This window comes from Metopolophium dirhodum, chromosome 1, assembly GCF_019925205.1.
Source record: "Metopolophium dirhodum isolate CAU chromosome 1, ASM1992520v1, whole genome shotgun sequence".
In the NCBI taxonomy this organism is placed as follows: Eukaryota; Metazoa; Arthropoda; class Insecta; order Hemiptera; family Aphididae; genus Metopolophium; species Metopolophium dirhodum.
Window position 1 is genome coordinate 125151315 of NC_083560.1, and position 21050 is coordinate 125172364.

Here is a 21050-nt window from a genome sequence, read left to right on the forward strand (position 1 = left end):
TACATATTATAATTCCTACATAAACATTTTATAATAGTGCCCAAAAGTTTCAAATTTTAGGATAAAATGCCCAATATTGTAACCATATTTAAATCGGTAATTTAGGTTCTCTATTAGTACCTTAAACGGGTGGTTAATAAAATAGTTAATGATGAATAATAAATGTATAAATGAATAAATAATACAATTTTCTGGAAAAGTATGCGCGGAATGACATTGTGATGACGCGTAGAAACTTTTATAAACATTGTAAATAGTATTGAACGTCCAACTATCAGAATATGAATATTAGGAGCGTATGCTGTGATCGTGATGACTGGACGATGACTATCAGCTGGCACCGCTGAGCGAGCCACTAGCACGGACCGCATTACCGCCGCCGCGCCGCCGAAACCGAACAAGGAGAAGCGACTACCACCGTCCTGTGACCCTGGTACCTACTACCGTAAAATGGGTTTAACTTGGGACATTTGGGTAACTTGAATACAAATTATAAATAAATTATAAATTATAAATGACAAGATTTGAGCACTAGAAATGTTTTTATTACTACCGTATAATACACATTTATTTATTGTCACTTTTACGACGGTTGCTGTCCTCACAAGACGTGCTCACGTTGTAAATACTTAAACTGATCAAGTTGTGTTTTATTTTATTTTTAATGTAATTTTAACTGAAAAAAGTGACTAATTAAATTTAAAAAAAAAAATGAATTTCATTGTTTAATCTAAAATAGATAATATACTCAACTGTTTTAAAAATTTTAAATTGTTATGTTAAAAGCTTTTTTTTTTAACAATACACCTGTTCCAAGTTAAAATATGTGTAGTTCAACATGATTTTTTCATATAAAACAATAGTTGTCCCAAGTTTGCAAAAATCGAGGTTAACTTGGGACAAGCATATTTTTTTTTAAAAAAATGGATAGGGGGAATCAAAAAAAAAAAAAACATATAGGTCTTATAGTCTAAGCCAAGACCAGAATTTTTGGTCCTTACCATTATTATCATATTTTGATACCTAGTGCATCCGACGTAGGATATGCTCAAGCTTGATACGTGCGGTATGGATCGACCCGTAAAAAGATGTTTGCACCAGTAATGTATTTATGGTGGATAAGGGGACCAAGGATTCAATCCACGAAGCCCCGATTCACTTATTATTTATTAAGTAAGTACCTACTCATTAGTTATTACTTATTAATATTATACATTTATACCATAAATAAAATATATATTTATTTATATTTATATAATATTCACCACTTATAAGTAGAATTAATATAGTCGTTTTTTATAAATTTTAAATTTTTGAGTAGTTTATTTTATGAATTATAAAATGTGTTAAACAGTACATAACACTTTTACACGCTATAATTATTTTTAAATGAACCCAGCGTGAAATATAAATAGAATTCTAAAATTATACAGCCTTACAGGTTTTAAATTATACATCCATAATAATTATATATATGATATATCCATAGATTGATACTTTGATAGGTATAGTACTAAACAAGTGATTATAACTTACTTTAATACCTTTTTAATGCATTTTTTTTTTAAATAAAATAATCATGGCTTATTAATTTAAGTTAAGTTAAGTTAACAGTATTTGTTAACTTAATTTAAACTTAATTGATGTAAAAAAAATATCTATTAACTTAACTTTTAATTTATTCGAAAAAAAAATACTTTAATTAAATGAATTGAGTTAAAAAATATCATTAACTTGTCTAGCTTTGAGAATATCTAATTTTGAAGTATGAACTATTAATGCATATTTTATTTCAAAAGTATGGCCAAACCTCAAATCTTAAGCAGCAGCTAACTAAAAATATAAACTATAGTATACATATTATATTACACTCTACAACCATAGATTAATTAATATTCTAAAGTATACGTCTTAATCTATGCTACAAGTTACAATGTACAAAATTATATTATATAAATTATAAATACATCAACATATTTTTGTAATCAGCGAAGCGACAGAAAATTAACATTATTCGCTTACATACATTCTAGTTTCTACAAAAAAAATTCTATTTTATAATTTTTTTCCCGCCTCACTTAATACTTGAAAACAAATTTAAAACATTTTTTTAAACATACACAAACTTTAGCAGTCCCTCTTGATCGTGCTTGTCAATCTATTAATAATGTGTCAAATATTGATATTTTTTATGATTCTTTGCCATCTATAATTCAAAAACTTAAAAATTGTACTTGTTAATATTTTCTTTAGCTTATTCTTTAGTCTTGCATTAATGTTCTGTTTTTCTTACCTTGTAGTACTATGTAATATCTATTATTATAATCTGTACTATACTAATGCCTCTGGGGCGTTGATAAATAAATAAACAAATAAATAAATATGTATAAAAATCTTAAAATATTAATAATTATTCTTAAACTATGATTCTTTATGGTTATGTTGTGAATTTAGACATGATATACTTATTTACTATAGATATTTCTAACTTTAGTTGGTGACCTACTGGTTGAGAAACACTCAGGTATTTATAGTTAACAAATATAGATTTAAAAAGATCTGGGTACAATTAATGGCTGTGTTAAAATGAGGTATATATTTAACTGCAATAAAAATATGGTCACAATTTTTGTACTAAATAAGAATAATAGCTCGTAAATAAATAATAGAGTTGATATTCAATACTTCAAACATTGTCATCTAAAAAGAAAAAAAACAAATTAAACCATAATAAAATAAATAATCTTCATAAGCTATCTTAATGTACACGGTTCATTTTAGTAAGGGACATTATTTGCTTACCATGGTACCACCAATTTGTTTCTTTTGGATTTTTGTTGCCAATTTTTACGTACATGCTATCACCTTCAGGTCTTTTCTGTTAAATAAAATACAAATTAGTTCTGATATATCCTATAATATTATGTTTATACATGCATTTATATTTATGATGATGCATTATAATGCAACTACATTGTAATATAAATAATTAAGTGCTCACAAGCATAGGCGTTCGCATGGGGGGTTCCGGGTGTGCCTGGGCACCCCCCGACATGTAATTGGGGCCGTAAAATTGAAGTCCTATAGTATATATATGGGTCCGTATTTGACTTCATTTTACTAGAGTAAAAATGTTATTTTTTCTAAAATATGTGATTAAAAAAATATATATATTTTGGGTAAAAAAAAATAATACAACGTAAAATATTTTAAATTTGCATGGTAAAACTTATTATGATTACAACAACTAGTTGCTAGATGTTATCGACTACAAAAGTAAAAATAATAAACAAATAATGCAATTATCTATTTAATAAAATATTATATATAACTTGGAACTAATAATACCACTGATTAATATGTGATTTAATTCCGTGATACTATTAGAGACCATTATACGGGTTATGAAGTTATTTTTACATTTTGTAAAATCGAAAATAAACACAACATACTGATATCTACTATTTGTTATAATTATAACATTGAAATATTATGATTTGACTGTTAACTAAAATAAATATTATTTACGAGTTATTCTAAAACGATCACTGTCCAGTGTTCACTGATTACTGAACCAACGTTGTAATATTATTTTATTTTTTTAAATTAAAATCATGCCACCTAAAAGCGGTTGCCAAAAACGTAAAGAAAAAATTAAAAATGATTTGAACTGAAGAAAATTCGAGGTTCTTTACACAAATTTATTCTGCCCAAAACAAATTGTAAGTATATCAATTTTAATAGTATTATAGTTAATAGTAATGTTTAAGTCCTATAGATATTATTAAATTTAAATCCTAGATATAAAAAAAAACTAAAATATGTTTATTGTTATTTATTTTTGCCATTAATTGTTGTAAATTATTTATAAATTATTATTATTGAATTGAAAAGTGAGTTACCTACCTACTTAATAAAATAAATGAATAAATTATCCAAATAATTTTAATAATCAATTAAAACATAAAAAAACCTGAATACAGGGCCGGATTTAGAGGGGGACTCGGGGCCCGGGTCCCGAGGCCTCCACAAGATTCAATTAATAAGAGGGACCAAAATAATTACCTTTTTTTTTTTTTTAATGTTTCTAGTAATTTGCAAAAAAATATTATAATTTTTTTTTTAAAGTTTGACAAGTGGCGCTATTAGTGTGTGGTTAAACGAACCACCAGATTGGGATTGGTAATTTTTTACCATTACTACTTATTTATAAATAAAATTACTCAACTACAGTGTTGAGTGATGCGTTGTAAATCATTATAGTTATTTGAATATCAAAACTAGTATTATTTTGTTTGTGTTTTATAAATTATTTTACATTTATATACACTACGTTCAAAATATGGTTTTTATTTGCCTGCAAAAATATTACTCAGTGTCTAAAGTGTCTAAAAATAATGTTTTGTTTGATACTAACTGTTTTTTTTCCATATCAATAATTTATATAAACCAGATAATGTTACTTTCATCAAGCTTATCCCTAGTACAATAATACATTTTTTCTAGAATAATAATTTATTCAAATTCGATGGTTTTGATGTACTAAAATAAAAAATGAAAAGAGATGAGTGATAACTATAAAGGTTACTTATATTTACTTATTAATTGTAAATTTTAATTTAATGTAATTTATTTTAATTTTAAAGTTTTAAAGTTTAAAGGTTTAAAGTATGTACATCAACTAAAAATTCTTATATTTCAATCTTATGTAGGCTCTGGGGCCCCTACAACCCTAAATCCGGCCCTGCCTGAAAATAATGATAATATTAGGTAAAGTAAGAAATATAAATTATAATTATTTAACAATAAATGGTCAAGTAGAAACTATAGTTACAATATTGAATATATTTTTAAAACTACTAATTACTAAGTTTATATTTTATTATATTTTAATAATTTATTAATATTTTCTATTACACAAAATAAGTGCAACTTGCAGTTGCAACATAATTCCCTTATCTCAAATTAATATTTTTATTATTATTATTATTATTATTTTTATTAAATATTCATGATTATAATATTATATTCTAGCTATAGTTGGTGACGAAAAGAAAAATGATGATTTAGTATTAATTACTTCTACTAGTTTTTCTTCTTACCATATAATAGTAATAACGATGAATTAAAAAATTTTAATGATGGTAATTGAATTATATTTTGCAGTTGGTATGGATAGAATTTTTCAACAGAATAATGATTCAATAATTACTGAATTAATGACATTAAATTCGCCTCAAAAAGAATGTTCTGATATTGCTATGAATAATACAGATTTACCATTTTCTACTAAAAATGAAAATATTTTGCTCTCATCTGATTCTTCATAAAACTGTAAATATTATAATAGCAACAACTAAATTTTTACATTTTTATCAATAAAATTGACAATTTTTGTTTCAGTAAATAGTGTCAGTCTTTTAGATCCTGTGCATGCATTGCCAGTAGATCGTCTTTGTTTCAAAGATCAAGTATTAAAAGGACCTTATCAGCCAATCTTAGACATTTATCCATCAACTATTCGAGGGAACAAACGTAGATCTTTTCAAAAAATTGGTATACTTTGTATAACTGGATAGAATATACTACCAAATTGGATGCTGTATTTTGTTTCCCATGCAATGTTTTAGAGGTAATGAAAGTAATAATAGTCAGACAACAATAACATTTTCAAGTTGGATTTAAAGGATGGAACAAGGCCAATGAAGCTTTTAAAAAACATCAATTGTCAAAATGTCATGTTAATAGTTCAACTTCCTTACTTAATTTTTTAAATGTGAAATCAATTGGCTGTGTATTAGACAATGCTAAAGAAGTATCATTAAATAAAAAAAGCAGAAGAACGTATTAAAAATAGGCAGATAATGAATAGGTTGATTAATATAGTGATTTGTTTATGTAAAGGAGGAAGGCTGTTACGGAACAGTTTGGTCATAATGAAAGTTCAACAAGCAATAACCAAGGACTCTTTAAAGAAATATTAATTTTGTTATCAAAGTATGATGATTTACTTAAAATTCACTTTCAAGAAGGTCCAAAAAATGCACTTTATAGAAGTAATAGAATCCAAAATGATATAATTACATCAATACATACAGTTGTTCTACAAAAAATTATTTCAAACATTTATAGTTCATTTATTTCAATCATGGCTGATGAGACAAGTGATGTCGGGCATCACGAACAAATGTCTATTGTTGTAAGATATTTTGATGATAATGTTAATAGACCTATAGAAACATTTGTTTTGTTAAAACGCATGACACCAGTAACTGCTGAATCAATTTTCAATGCATTATGTGATTTTCTAATTTTAATTTAAAAAAACTGGGAATCAGTGATTGCTGTATGTTTTGATGGAGCGTAGTATAAATGGTGTACAAATGAGATGTAAAGAACAAAATAATGAAATTATATATGTACATTGCCGAAATCTTACACTAATTGATGCTGTATGTGAAAAAAATTCTAAAAAAGTAGTTAAGAATCGATTGATTTTTAATTTCCTTGGAACTATACAATATGTACACAACTATATAGAAAGGAGTCCAATGTTCAACAATCAACCCAACACTCAATCCAACACTCAACATTAGAAAAAGTTGCTAAAGAAACAGGAGTTACTCTTCTAACATTAAAGTCTTGTTCAATTACATGATGGGCATGTCGTGCGGAAGCTGTAAAAGCTATTAAAAATAATTATAATGTTTTAATTACTGCGATTGATGAAATATGTCATAACACTTCAGTACCTGAGATGAGAGCAAAAGGAATTGGAATTTTACAACAACTCCAAACATTTGAATTTATTTTTGGCATGGAATTAATGAGTCATATTTTAAATATAATATTAAAAGTAAGTTCTATGCTGCAGTCTCCAAAAATTGACCTTCTGATTGCAGCAGAAAGTGTAAATACTTTAAAGAATACCTTATTAAACATGAGAAATAATGAAGAAGAATACAAAATAATATTTTCCAACACTAAAAATATGTGTACAATGCATAAAATAAATATTCCAGAAGTAAAAAAAAAGAAAAGTTACAACTAAAATTGATCCGTCTCCTCCAAATCAAGTATTTTTTAAGATAAATATGAAGAATTAAAAGTTTCTGTATATTATTCATTACTAGATGATCTTATTTCTGGAATAAATTCAAGATTTAAACAAGATACAATTTTCCTTATAAATGCTGTTGCAAATATTATAAATTTAAATATAACTACTGAAATAGCTACCATTTGGGAAAAGTTTGTGAAAATTTCATCAGACACTTTAATTGCTGAAATCAAACTTCTCAAGAACTCGACAGACAAGAATATTCCTAAAGGAACTACTAATCAATCTGTGTTTTTGTGGCTGGATTGGTTAAAAGATTCAGGTAGATATAATATTTTTAATTGTTTTTTTAAAATACTACAAAATATGTTCAGCATTATACCCGTTACTAGTTGTTCATGTGAACGGGTATTTTCAAAATAAAATATTGTAAAAAGTAAACTAAGAAATACCATGGCCCAAGACCGTCTGAAATCATTAATTTTACTTTTCACAGAACAAGAAATGGCCTCTAATGTTGAAGTGGATTTGGTTATAAATGAGTTAAGTAATTTAAGTAATAGACGCATGTTATTATAAATTTATCATTTTTATATTAGAATATTAAATAAAAAACTGTAAGTAATGTTTATTTGTGCCTTATAATTTATTAAAATATGTACATGTCTTGTTAAGAGATGGCCCAAATTAAGAAAAGGGCCCGAAAAAAATGTGCACTGATTTATGGCTTATGGCTTATGAGTTCATACTTTTATGTCCTACGAAAATTTAAAATATGATTTAGTTATTCACTAAAAAATAAAAATATTCTGTCTAAATGCACTCAAAATCTACTTTCAAAAAATACAGCAACAAGCAAGTACTTACAATCAAAGGTAAGTACTTGCTGTTGTCTGCCTATTGATGTTATTTTTTTATCAAAATATTCTAATATTCTAAATGTTTATATATATTTGCAAAACAATTTTTATTCTAGACAAAACAGGATTATGATCCATCGATAATTCTTACTATAAACCATTTTTCTATAATATTTACAAATAAACAGCTAATTATAATATTACTTATCTCTATATTAGTATACTTTTATGAGAAAAATAGTAAATCAACTTTTAATCTTCATTTTAAGTTTAAAAATGTATCCATATACACTCAAAAAAATATACATTAAACATAGAAAAAATCTAGGAATCAAAATGAATTAAATTGAAAAACATTAAAAAACTACCTATTATATTAAATTATAGTTGTGTTTTAGTGAGGGTTTACTTTCTTGTGTTGTGAATTGTGGGTGATGTAATCTATATTAAGTCACTAATTAAAATATAATTTAAGAGGTTGTGATACCCGCATGTGTTGTCTCCGTCTCACAAGTGCGTACCATTCCAAATTTTACGCTCAGCAGAACATGTGTAGCTCCGTTAGTTTAAAAACTAGAGTGAATTAACCTTTTTAAATCTAATATTAGAATTAAAATCTAGGCAACCTCGTGGGCTTTTTATTATATTTTAATTTTAAAGTTAGTTATGATTATTTTAAGACGTACAAACAATTTTCAATTTTAAAATACTCAAAACTCTCTTTAAAATTAAAATATAATAAAAAGCCCATTGTTTAGGTTACCTAGATAATAATCTTACTTTTAGATTTTATAAGAGGTCAATTCACTCTAATTTTTAATTAAGAGAGCTACACGTGTTTTGCTGAGCGTACAATTTGCTATGTTATGCACTTGTAAGATGAAGATAACACATGAGGGTATCACGTCCTATTAAGCTTTGCGGAATATCATATATCAAATTGTTGTTTGTATAATTTTTGTGAAATCACCTTTTCTTTGCAGCTGCTTAGCATAGACATAATTGAAAGACAGACAGACTGAACAGTTAATGCTGGTGACCAGTCATTAGTAAGAATAGATAAACATATATGGCCATTACTATACACATGTGGATGAACTGGAATGTTTTCGCCTACAAATGTAACCTTAAAAAAATACATATGTAAATAAATTAACTATTATAATATGACATTAAAAATTGTTTACTTCAGGCGACTCGAAAGGATATCTGGTATCAAATTTGAACTGTAACTGGAACTGTTCTCCATCATATAAAGTACCTTCAGCGCCTTGCATATTTATAATCCAACTAAAAAATTTAATGAAACGTTAGATATTTTTGATATTCTACGTACCAAGTATTAATTTAATATACATAAAGATTTGTTTTAGTAAATCCAATCGAATTTAAAAATAATATACTAAGTACTCACACTAAGTTGTTGTATTTATAAAAATATTAATACTCAAATGATAGTTACATTATTGAAAATTCAAGTTTACATTTTTAAAAAGATTGTAATTAAAAGTTTATATTTTCAAAACGTAAACGTAAACTACAAAACGTTTATTTGACGAAATACCTTTAATTTATTGGAATATATGTTTATCATGTCTGGTGTTGATCTACATATTGAAAAGATATAAGTACTCGCCTAAAATATTAGATCATTAACTAGAAATTAAATAATTTGGATAATCTAAATGTTTAGAATCGTATTGTATTTATATGCCAATTTCGGCTGCAGAACTAGTAATAAATACATTGATATTAGATCTATACAAAATTCTATATTAAAATATAGCAAAAAACATAATTAAACCCAATTAATTTTAGAACCAAAATAAGTACCTTGGGTGGTAGCTATGAAAACTTGAAATTTTAATAATATATTATTACAGGATACAGATTAAAGTAAAGTATAAACATTTGAATAATATACATTATCGAATAAATATTAAATTAAACACACAAGCAACGATTATTATTTTACCAACATTTTGAGATTTTTTTCAGCTTGATCAACATTTACAAACATCCCGTGAGGAGGTGCACTAACAAATAACTGATATTCCTTAAGAAGTCTTTTCTATAAAAAAAAAACAAAAAATTATAATAATTTTTTTATACAATAAAGATGTAATTTTCATAATGCATATGGCGATACATACTTCATATGGATTTTTTCCTGCCATCTCACGACGATTTCCGATAGTAAAATAGTTAAATATTAATCTTATGTTTTAGTATTAATTACCGTGTGGTTTGATCATCAAGAATTTATAAATTAATATAAAATAGGTACGTCATATCGGTAATTTACTAAAATCGATGAAATAGAATGTTATGTAATCGGTTAGGGCAACCACCAACTGGTCTTCGGCTGTCTAATCGTACAACACAGTATGTGAATTTCACCGAATTGTTCAGGAGAAGTAAATTAGTAGAGTCGCTGTCCATGCATTAAGATGGCGAACTAGTGTGTATCACAGATATACAAAATATACGTATGTGTATATATTATATTCTGTGATATATATAATTGGCCATATCTCTTAGTACATAGTAACAAGATCGACGGAATCGGAATAATATTTGAAACAAAATAAACGAAGAAAACGTAAATATTGATAAGACAGTCACTTCTGTGTTTTACAATTAGACGGCCGTCTTCCTCACCATAAAGCATAATATTGAATCGATACCCCAGACATTAATAACACATATTATTTTATTGTACCATCATAATATCATAATATCCGAGGACTGATTTCGACACTCAATAATAATAATAATGACAAATGTTAAGAGAGCCTTTATATATAAATGTATACTATATTATATTTATTTTAAATAATATATTAAGGCTCTCTAACAAAAATAATAGCGTAGGTAATAAATTTACAGTAATTATCCGAGTCTGAAAAAATTTTAGTCAGTTATCAACTATTATTGCCAAATAACATGTTATCAACTTAGTCTGCGTAATCGCAGCTACAGGCCTATCACCGCTGTGAGGTTTTCCCGGGTTTATCCGAATCGGAAGATTGTGGCCTATAACACTGAGTATGCAGTTTAGTCTTCTCTTAGCACTCAATCCGTCAAGCAGTCAAGCCGACTGTCTAGCGTATACTTCGCATATAGTCATAAGCCACGAGAGAGCCCTAGAGAGTAGAGACGCAAATAGTATTTCCAAATACTATAAACACAATATTATTATAGTAACAGACTACTGACTAGTGTCTATATAGTATAAAAGTTTGCGACTATAAATTATGTTTGAAAAAACTCTCCTTCATAATATTTGAGAGGACTCAGAAACTCAGAAGATTATGATCCCATTCGTCCCGTATTTGTATGATTGTATAAAGAGTACCGGAGTCCCAACAAAAAATCCAAAATAACACTTTGACCCGTATTTTGAATAATCCATTCAGTATGCACCTACTTACCTTATTTTAAAATTATTTCAAAATTTTAATGTTTTCTTATCATTTAGCATTTAAAATTTAAAACGATCGCAAATCATAATAAATCTAAATCACAAATCCTTATTATTTGTTTTAATTATATGTTTTAAGTAATTATTGTCGGTATTGAATAGTCTGTTTATTTTAAAGTTAGGAAAAAGAAATGTTACATCGAGACAAACTGTAATTTCAGTAACCAAATGTTTACTACACATTTATATAAGAAATATCACACGTTTGATTTTTAATAAATTAATTGTTAACACATAAGTCACAATATCCAAGGCAGTGGTTAAAGTGAGAGTAACGCAAAAGGACTCAGCCTGAAACCTCTGATGGCGGTTACAAAACATCCCCTTTCACAAATTATGTCTTTAACTACCCACCTATTCAGAGTTAAAAGTTGGTTGAGGCGTATACTTACACAATCACTGATAAATACAAATAAAATAATTATTATACCTACTTATCATATTTTCTATTTTCTCGACAATGTTTATAAGTAGTAGTTAAAAGTAAATAAATATAAATGTTTTGACTTTTGAACAAAAAAAAAATAAAGGAAACGCTGTGTTAATTTTGATAAATTTATTTTAATTATTTATTAATTTTATTGTATTATGAATAATTAAATATTACCGAACAATAGATCCATTTTTAGTTATTTAGTGCTATTATTAAAAATAACTAAATTTGTCAAGAATACAACAATAGTAATAACAATCGTATTTACTAATAAAAAAGATGGCTCTAAGAAATTTTTTATTTAACCATAGATTCTATTTTACCATTTTTACCGCTTTATTGGTAAATTTACCGATATTTTTTTTTACGTTTTTTTCCTCCATCTCTATACATTAGATATTATATATACATAAAATGATGTATGGAACACTTAAAACTATATGGAGACAATATTCCCCCCTGGAATTTTTTCCAAATAGCAACTCGAGTACCCATTCATATTTTTGATCCAGGTCCTGAATACCACTGTACGGCCTTTTCCTAAACTTCCTTAAACTTTAACTGTATAATGTAGAACTCTTTCCTTATTTTAGAAAGTTAAAAAATATATATATGGGTCCCTAATTAATGTTGCACCTTGAACCCAAAATAGCTCATATGCCCAGGTCCGTGACAAGGGGGGGGGGGCGATAGGTGCCTAGGCCCTGGGTGCAATACCTGGGATAGCACTAAATAAAAAATCTGCATTTTATGTTCAAAATTACAACGATCGATGTTGTATACCTACTTTATTTACAAAAACTTCAACATTCTTTATATTAATTAAAAAAATTGTTGAAAATAATATCTAATAATTATAATATTTTTATATAAAACTCAATAAAAGAGGGTTCGGGAATTATCACACTAAAAATATTTGAAGTAGGTAATAGTCAATAAAATTACCAAAATGGTCTTCAGACACACGGGAAAATAAGAATCGATATTGGCATACCTAGCATATAGTATCTCACTTCCATGTTTATTGATGAATTATTTGTTTTTTTTAATTCCTATTATTATAATTTATAATATTATATTAAATACATATAAAATTACGAAATATAATAAAAATGTTTTATTATTTGATTATTTGAAAATATTAAAGGTCACGTCGAAATAGCCCCAGCGAATTGTTCTATAGATCCACAGACCACAATCTTACACAAAATGTTATTTGTTGGGTAAAATAAGCTTGAAAATGTAGTACAAGCTTCTATTATTAGAATAATATTCGAAAAATATTAAAAATCCAGTCACAATTTTTTTTCTATAAGCATTTTAAGTTCAAGTCTTTACAAAATACGTAAAAATGACGAAAATGTGAACATCATTTGAGTAAGATATTCTTACCAATTTTTCACTTTTTTCCGTTGTGTGTGTCGTATGGGTTTTTATAGATGATTGTGTGAGATGCCACCTTTGAACGTAATCGAATTGTATATTTTAATTTCAGTATTACTCTTTTATGTGTGGGTGTCGTATGTCATTAAAATTTTAGGATAATGTATTGATAATTTGTATTTATATAGCTAATGATAATAATTGTACTGTTTAATTTATTTTCATAAATCTAAATATAATCTAATAAGATAATGATATATCATAACGTGTAGGTATAGCATTACATAAGTAGATATAATTAATATGTAACTGGAGACAAAACAAGTTAGTACCTAATTTTATTGTGTCTACCTACATATTAAAAAGCAACTTATTTGCCAAATAAAGTAAATTATCAGAACTTTTTAACATTTTGATATGATTTTTTTTTTTAAATCCAAGATTTGAAAATTTAATACAAAATTCCTCATAAGTTTGTCTATCTTTATCAAACAAAAAAATGTCTATTGGAAAGCCAAATTAAATATTTATGAGCATTTGAAGTTCATATTTTTACAACATTGGATATTCACCCGATTTCTCATCTAGTGATTTTCTTATTTAGTTGTAATTCAAAAACGAATAACTGTAAATAGGTACATGAAAATTTCACTGAATGTTTATATTTTTATTTACAATACACCATAAAGTTTTTCAAATGTTTTGACTCATTTTCAGCTGTTTACGGACATTTTCAATTTACAATTTTCTAAGTTGATATAGTAATTAGTAGTTTTCCTATAAATGTCAATAAAATTTTATTTGTTGGGTCAGAAAGCTTGAAATTGTAAAACAAGGCTCCTGATATATTGTTACGATGGCAGTTGAAAAATATTAAAAATACGTATTTACAATTTTTTTTTTATACATTTTTAAAGTTCGAATTTTGACAAAACTGATCAAATTTAAAGTTTAAAAATAATTTTGTAGGTAAAAATTTTTTAAATATTCGACTTTTATCACTAAGGATTGAAAATTTAAAACAAAGTTCCACATAAATAAGTTAATAAATTACTTTATTGACAATAATATCATCGAATATATTTGGTAGTATATCTAGGCATGACTGACCGTCTTCGCCCAGAATCATTTTTCGTATACAATGATATTATACCATTGAATTCAAATTTAACACCATCCATTACAGTGATCCACTTGTAACCTACTGTACAGCAGAGTGACACCCACTTGCCACCTTTTTTTTCACTTCGATGTTGTTGAAGATGTTTCATAACAAATAACAATGGTCCAAGAATAGCGTACGTAGAACATTGAACTTTGGTGTTAATTCTTTTGTGTAGGTATGCATTAAATAGAGCTAGGTATAAGTAAACTATAATTAAATTGAGTTTTATTTAAATCACAAGAACATTTCTTATTTGTAACTTAGCTACTTATTAATAACTTAGTCGTTGTTTGATTCATCAGGTGTAAATTATTATAAGCTTTTATTTGTGCTGCACGGGCAAAAAAAGGTAAACCTATTTATTTGTTCTTTATTTTCTACCATTTTATATTCAAAGCTATTGTTCTATTATTTTTTTCTTTGTAACACATTTTCTTTTGAAATTTCGTACACTTTTAATCGTTAGAAAAATAAAATTTTTAATTTGTTTAAAGTTCTAAAATGTTTTGTTGCATACTTTTTTCACCAGTTGGCTTAATGTGTCAATTTAAAACTAGATATTGTGTTTGAGTGATATTTTTTATGCGAATTACTATTTATTTATGATTATTGATTACAATTTTGAGGCAGGAATACGAAGGTCAACTAGCTAAAGAATAAAAATTAAGATTATTAAATTGACTTGAGAAAACGTTGGCGAAGGATATCCTAATAGGCAATTTCACAGATGTCTTAACAGTATCACTATCACACTATCACAAAAATGTATTTCATTGTGTATTTACTAATTAACTGTTTAATAATGTCCCTTTTATTTAGTGAGCACTGAATGCAAAAACGTATTTGATTTGGCAAATATTCAGTGAACTGGTGCAGTGTTTTATATTCGATTTATTGAACTGACAATAATCGAGTGCACTCAGTGCGCACTTTCTGCACCGCCGATTTAGTCAGTGGCCAGTGCAATGCATAGACGATAGACCTATAAACTAATAGACAGTGCACATTGAGAGTAATCATCAGACGGGATTGTTGAGAGGGAAAAGAGAGGTTTCTGGCCGTTACAGTGTGCTAAAACGTATAGGTAGGTAGCTAAAAACTTTTTTTCCTTTCATATTATGCTCATATGTTTTTTTTTTCTCTCAGTTATGTCGTCTGGATTAACCGATGGCCAGTCGGTGTGGGAAACGCTGTCCATTAATTTATAGGTCTACGGTGCAATGGGTGCATTTTATTTACATGAACCGTTTCACTCGTGAGTCGTGACACATTCATAAATTATCTAATTTCCTATTTATCATATTATTATCAAATATCATTATAATTATATTTATTATTTATATCTGATAATAATGTTTTTTTTCTTATTCGATGTATAGAAAACTTTAAACTAGTGCAGCACACGCGTAGTGCTAGTGGAATTTCAGTGCACAGTGCACACTATGACTATTTAGTCAAATCGAAAACGCTATAAGTTTATGATTGCACGACGGCTTATATTGGATCCATAGACCATATTATTATACTCGTATAAGGTCTATGATTAAATCTGATAAAAAGTCAAGTCCTTCTAGCGCCCTCTAGCCAATATAGTACTACTAACGTTCCTAGCGGCTAGCTGCCCACTAAGGACTGCTAGCTAGTGTGACGCGGCTTTTTTTTATGTATGACGATCAAATATTGTAAATATTTAACTTGATAAGAACTTTTTTCGCCGTTATATAATTACTTCCCCTCTCCTGAGGAGAATCTCCACCATCCTTCCATACATGATCGTATGATATGACGATTCGTATCTCCGTCCGTCGTTTTCCAGATAATAACAAACCGCTGTAAAATACAAATTCCGAAGAGCCAACTCCGCGAACGAGTTTTTCTGCTTATTTTCTTTTGCCCTTCTTACTCCTCTTAATGGTCAATTCTATCTCTGTCGTTAATTTTTTCGTAGCCACGTAGGTAGTCGTGTTTACCGGCGCTCTCGTTTGTCTGCCCGACTGATGTAAGAACGTAATTACACAAATTTTTTCACGACGAGACAGGCTTTTCTTTTTCATATCAGTAATTCATTCGGATTTTTCCAGTTTCCACCACAAACGCTATACCGATTACTCACGCAGGTAATTATCAAACTTCGGTTTTATTTTATATACCTAACACATTTATAATTGATACCTTTAATCAGTATTTAATATTTGTGTATCTTAAGATTGACTTTAAATACTAAATAAAAACTCGTAAACTTTGCTTTTTGCACTAATTAAGGTGTGTCTTATGTTGAGCGTGTGGCAAGCTATTAACAGTTTTTGATTAATTTGTATCGTGTGCCGCTTACCTGCATGATGCTAGGTCAACAGTTTCCAACGATCACCTGACTTATGGCATAATCGTTAAATTATTACTGTCACTATTAAACATGTACCATCATGTTTATTGTTATTGCCGCTGTTTTAAGTAATTTGATTTTATGCATGTATCCTCGCTTTCAACTGCACCTATGACAGATGCTATTATGTAGCCAAAGTACACTTGGTGTAATTCATCACTGATGGTTCTTTTGTTTATGATTTAGTGTTAATTGAATCATTATAGTAAAACATAAATGAATCTCTGAATAAATCGTTTTGTTATTCTCTTCATATTATTTCATTGTAGATATATTACCTACTAGAAGTTTAGAACTTCCAATACAATAAGTCATTACCAAGACTCGAATTTGCATATTTTTTTAGGTTTAAGAACATTTATATGCATATTTCATCATTTTAACCAACATACATTTTTTTTTTAGAAATTTATAGTTCAACAAAAAAAATATTAAATTAATGACAACCAATTAATTCAAAAAATGATTCACATGACTTGCGCTGTCCATGGTCTCCATTGGACTTCTGAAAAGGTACGTGGACAATTTAGCGTATCGATAAAATTGTATCGAACATTTTTTAATAAGTGTCACCTCGTACATTATATATATACATATTATGTTTCTTCAATAAATTAAATAATTTTTGCAATTTGTACTGTATGTTTTTTAAGTGCATATTTGAGTACTTTTTAGCCCATAATTTTCCAAGCCTTGATTATCACTTACCCGCCTGCTGTTTGCATGTTTATCTTTATTTTGTAACTTAAAATGTAATTTTAATTCTTATTGTATTATTTTTCTACAAAAATACTTGGTATAATTAGGTACTTATGTATACTGTCAATAGATATAACTTATTGTTTTTCAAACATGAATGGTGAACAGTTACTTATATGAATAGCTTATTTGCATGTATTTGATATAAAAATATAATATTATATTTGTGACATATTATATTTATTCTGTATTTATGTGATTTACTACTATAGTAAACTTTTTAACTGTATGAAACTCAATAATTTGTTTAAAAATCACTAAATATAAAGGTTATAATACCTTTTATTCCTTATACTTCATTTATTTTAATATAGGTAATTGGATGACAAATAATTATAAACTAGTTATTCTGCAGTAGGTGCAGTAATTACTTCTTTAATTTACAATTTGTATACATAGCTAGTGTTCATAATTTTACTTGAATTTGAACTATAATTTGAAACCTTTCAAAGTAAAAAATATTTTTAAAATTGCTTGAATATTTGGGTAGTATAATTTATTATATATCTATAATCATATCTTAATAATCAAATATATCTTTATTTGTATGTCTATGTACCCACAAGATTTATGATTTTAATGTTATACAATTTATTTCAAAAAAATTAATTAAATTAATATATTGTAATTTTATTATATTGAAATTAATTACTCACTAAGAATTAAAAAATAAATTAAAATAAATATTACTATAGGTACTATACCTAATAATAATAATTTCTAACAATAAAAATATAGTTTTAATGAGTAATAACCAATAACTAATAATTTAAAAATGAACTATAGATGGCTAACTGTTAACTGGTGGTAAACTGATTAATTAAATTTATCACAATGTGATTTTATTAATACTTATAATAAAACTTCAATTGAAATATAGAATTTAAAACAAATTTTGAAAAGAACTTTTAATATATTTGTGGCTATTATAAATATATGTTTGATAATAATTATATTTTTACCTACATTATACTTATAAATTATAATCATATGGATACATTGTATACCTAATTCAATATTTTTTAATTGATAATATTGTCAAAAAATACCTTTAGGTAGTTGTTAATTTTTATTTATACAGTCTTAACTTAGAAAAATCTTTGTTTTTGTAGAATGAAAGAGCGTTTGGCTGGTAACGTAGCTTTTGGCTTGAACGTTTTGGCTTTAGTGTTAGTGTTCATTTCATTTTTTTCGGCCAGTTGGATAGTCAGCGATAAAAGAATCACAGGTATTTATTTTTTTTAACCTATTTTGTTAATGTTTTGTTTTGTCATATTTTTTAAACTTTAATTTAGGTGCAAAATTAGAAAGATTTGGATTGTGGACTCATTGTTTTCGCTCACTACCTGATCCGTTTGACCCGACAGAGCAAAGATTTTTTGTTGGATGCCACTGGGTATTTGACCCTTTCACCAAGGGATATGATGAAATCAAAGGATTTTTGTTACCACGTAATTAAATATTGTACAGTTTCTCAACATTTTAAATTCTTCAATTTGTATTTTTGTAGCTTTCATAGTGGCAACTCAGATCTTGTACACAATTACATTCCTAGGAACATTAGCATCAACTGTTGGTTCATCAATGTTTTTTCTATGTTGTACACCTGTAAAAAAAAGTTTTAATCAAATAACTCAAGCATTGGGAGTTACATTGATTGTATCTGGTATATTCAATGTTTATATATTGTTATAAATGTTCATATTTTGTTACTATACAAAAATATTTGTATTTTATTATAGGTGTATGTGCCGCAATATCAGTGTTAATATTTGCTTTGTTTGCTAACCGTCCTGGTTGGATGCCTGGCCACGAAAACAACTTCTTTGGTTGGACATTTAGTGTGGCTATTGCAAGTTTCTTTGCTTTACTTGGATCTGGAGCATTTTATTTGGTAGAAACAAATACACAATTGAAGAAAAGAAAATATTTGAAAGAATCTCAAACTAAATTTGACACTGAGTTCACAGAATAAGATGCAATTAATTTTTCAATTTTAATTTAAAATATTTTCAATTTAGACCATTAATATATGTTTTTGATAGTAACCGAACACTATTAAATTATACTATTTCCAAAATCTGGTAACAGTTATTTTTATGAAACTAATTATCTCATTTTTGTTTAAATATATTATTTTAAATTATTTAAATCTTAATTTGATTAAATGTGAGTAAATACAATTTTGATTGATTTATGAAACTCAGTCCATTTAAAACGAGTATTATTGCAATAATATTAGTTATATCATTATTATGTGTACACTTAATGTAGTTTTATATTTAAATGTCTTCCATCTGTATTAAATAAATGTTGAAAATAAAATAAGTATTGTTATTTTAAGATATTATACATACATTTATTTTTCCCTTTTAAGCAAGTTTGTATTTAATGTAGTTGAATACTTACATTATTAAAATATTTAGTTTTTAAAGGCATCCTGTGCTACAGATAAAGATTTATCATTGTAAGCGGGTGTGCATCATTTATTTTCATTTTTCTTACGCAATAAATTATATTTGATTGATATTTTTTAGTTTATTTTATTTTATCCTAGAAACTAGATGCATTTACATTTTATGAAACCAATACTATATTAGTTAATATCATATCATTAAACATTGATTTTAAATTAATAAGTAATAAATAATAATTCTTAAATAGCTTAAATTGATTAAAAGAATTTGTAAGTATATTGTTAGTTGTTATTTATAACAATTTTAAGTTAATGAACTGTTTTAAGCAAAACTGCAGCCTTTTGCTTATAAATATATTTATATATTAAATTTATTAGCTTTTTAATTTTGGTTAGTGTAACATTTATACTTAAAACATAATCAAGTATATACATCTGGAATAAGGCTACTTTTATAAATTATTTCCAACTTATGAATAACCTTGTATTACATTTTCAAGTTTTTAACTTTAAAAAAATTTTATCGAAAATAATAAAAAAAAAATGAAATCAAAACTTTATTACGCCTATAAATAGCTTTACAAGTGTAAAAAATGGTAATTATATAAACATTCAGTGAAAATTTCCTGTGTGTACGGTTATTTTTTTAGAGTTCACCATAAAACATTTTTAAAAAAGATTGATTTTGCGTATAGTTCTCAATTTTTCCTAAATTTTTTTTTCTTGATGCTTTCGAAAACTACTGAGAATTTTTACTTATGACCTCTCAAAGTACCAATCAGATTCACTTTCCTACCATAAAAAATCTTAAGTAGAAAATTGAAGCATTTTTAAATAATAATATAAGAAAAAAATATATGTATAATTATATAATATAATATTATTAACATATAAGTAATAATAATATATATAATTATTAGTATTTCAAGTTCATACTTTGACAAAATGTATTAAAATCTCATAAGTTTGCAAATTCTTTTGTAATTAAAAACGTGTTGATTTTTAAAATTTAAAATAAGTAGTTGTAACATGTAGTATATTGTAAACAAAAAATCTAAAAAATATATTGACAGTTTATTTTATAGATATTTTAAGTTTAAATTTGGA

At 26.6% G+C, this 21050-nt stretch overlaps 2 protein-coding genes across 4 annotated transcripts; one reads left to right on the forward strand and one right to left on the reverse strand.

Annotated features, from left to right (window-relative positions):
• Nucleotides 1-1746: 1746 nt before the first annotated feature.
• Nucleotides 1747-10826, reverse strand: LOC132934864 (probable ubiquitin-conjugating enzyme E2 W-A). 2 transcript variants are annotated; one of them, XM_061001251.1, is made up of 7 exons: nt 10643-10826; nt 10074-10224; nt 9900-9991; nt 9108-9210; nt 8891-9046; nt 2803-2878; nt 1747-2700 (listed from the first exon to the last, which is right to left on the reverse strand). In XM_061001251.1, exons 2-7 carry the CDS (start codon nt 10095-10097, stop codon nt 2687-2689), a joined length of 465 nt encoding a protein of 154 aa, XP_060857234.1. In that variant the 5' UTR covers nt 10098-10224; nt 10643-10826; the 3' UTR covers nt 1747-2686. The 2 variants fall into 2 exon arrangements, with proteins under 2 accessions (XP_060857234.1, XP_060857233.1); XM_061001250.1 differs by having other exon boundaries at nt 10582-10826.
• A 5258-nt stretch (nt 10827-16084) lies between these two features.
• On the forward strand, nt 16085-20026 carry LOC132935450 (uncharacterized). Of its 2 annotated transcripts, XM_061002000.1 has the most exons (6): nt 16085-16502; nt 17174-17281; nt 18640-18755; nt 18823-18978; nt 19038-19193; nt 19270-20026. In XM_061002000.1, the coding sequence occupies exons 2-6, from the start codon at nt 17256-17258 to the stop codon at nt 19500-19502; spliced, it is 687 nt and encodes a 228-aa protein (XP_060857983.1). In that variant the 5' UTR covers nt 16085-16502; nt 17174-17255; the 3' UTR covers nt 19503-20026. The 2 variants fall into 2 exon arrangements, with proteins under 2 accessions (XP_060857983.1, XP_060857984.1); XM_061002001.1 differs by lacking the exon at nt 17174-17281.
• The last annotated feature ends 1024 nt before the right edge of the window (nt 20027-21050 follow it).

Excerpts from the sequence above, each read along its gene's own strand:
- LOC132934864 (XM_061001251.1), bottom strand. The coding sequence starts at position 10,097 with ATGGCAGGAAAAAATCCATATGAA. Across the intron at positions 9,047-9,107 it reads ATCCTTTCGAGTCGCCTGAA|GTTACATTTGTAGGCGAAAA; the intron begins GTAAACAATTTT and ends TATTTTTTTAAG. Across the intron at positions 2,879-8,890 it reads TAAGCAGCTGCAAAGAAAAG|AAAAGACCTGAAGGTGATAG; the intron begins GTGATTTCACAA and ends TTTATTTAACAG.
- LOC132935450 (XM_061002000.1), top strand. The coding sequence starts at position 17,256 with ATGGTCTCCATTGGACTTCTGAAAAG. Across the intron at positions 18,756-18,822 it reads CAGCGATAAAAGAATCACAG|GTGCAAAATTAGAAAGATTT; the intron begins GTATTTATTTTT and ends ACTTTAATTTAG. Across the intron at positions 19,194-19,269 it reads AGTTACATTGATTGTATCTG|GTGTATGTGCCGCAATATCA; the intron begins GTATATTCAATG and ends ATTTTATTATAG.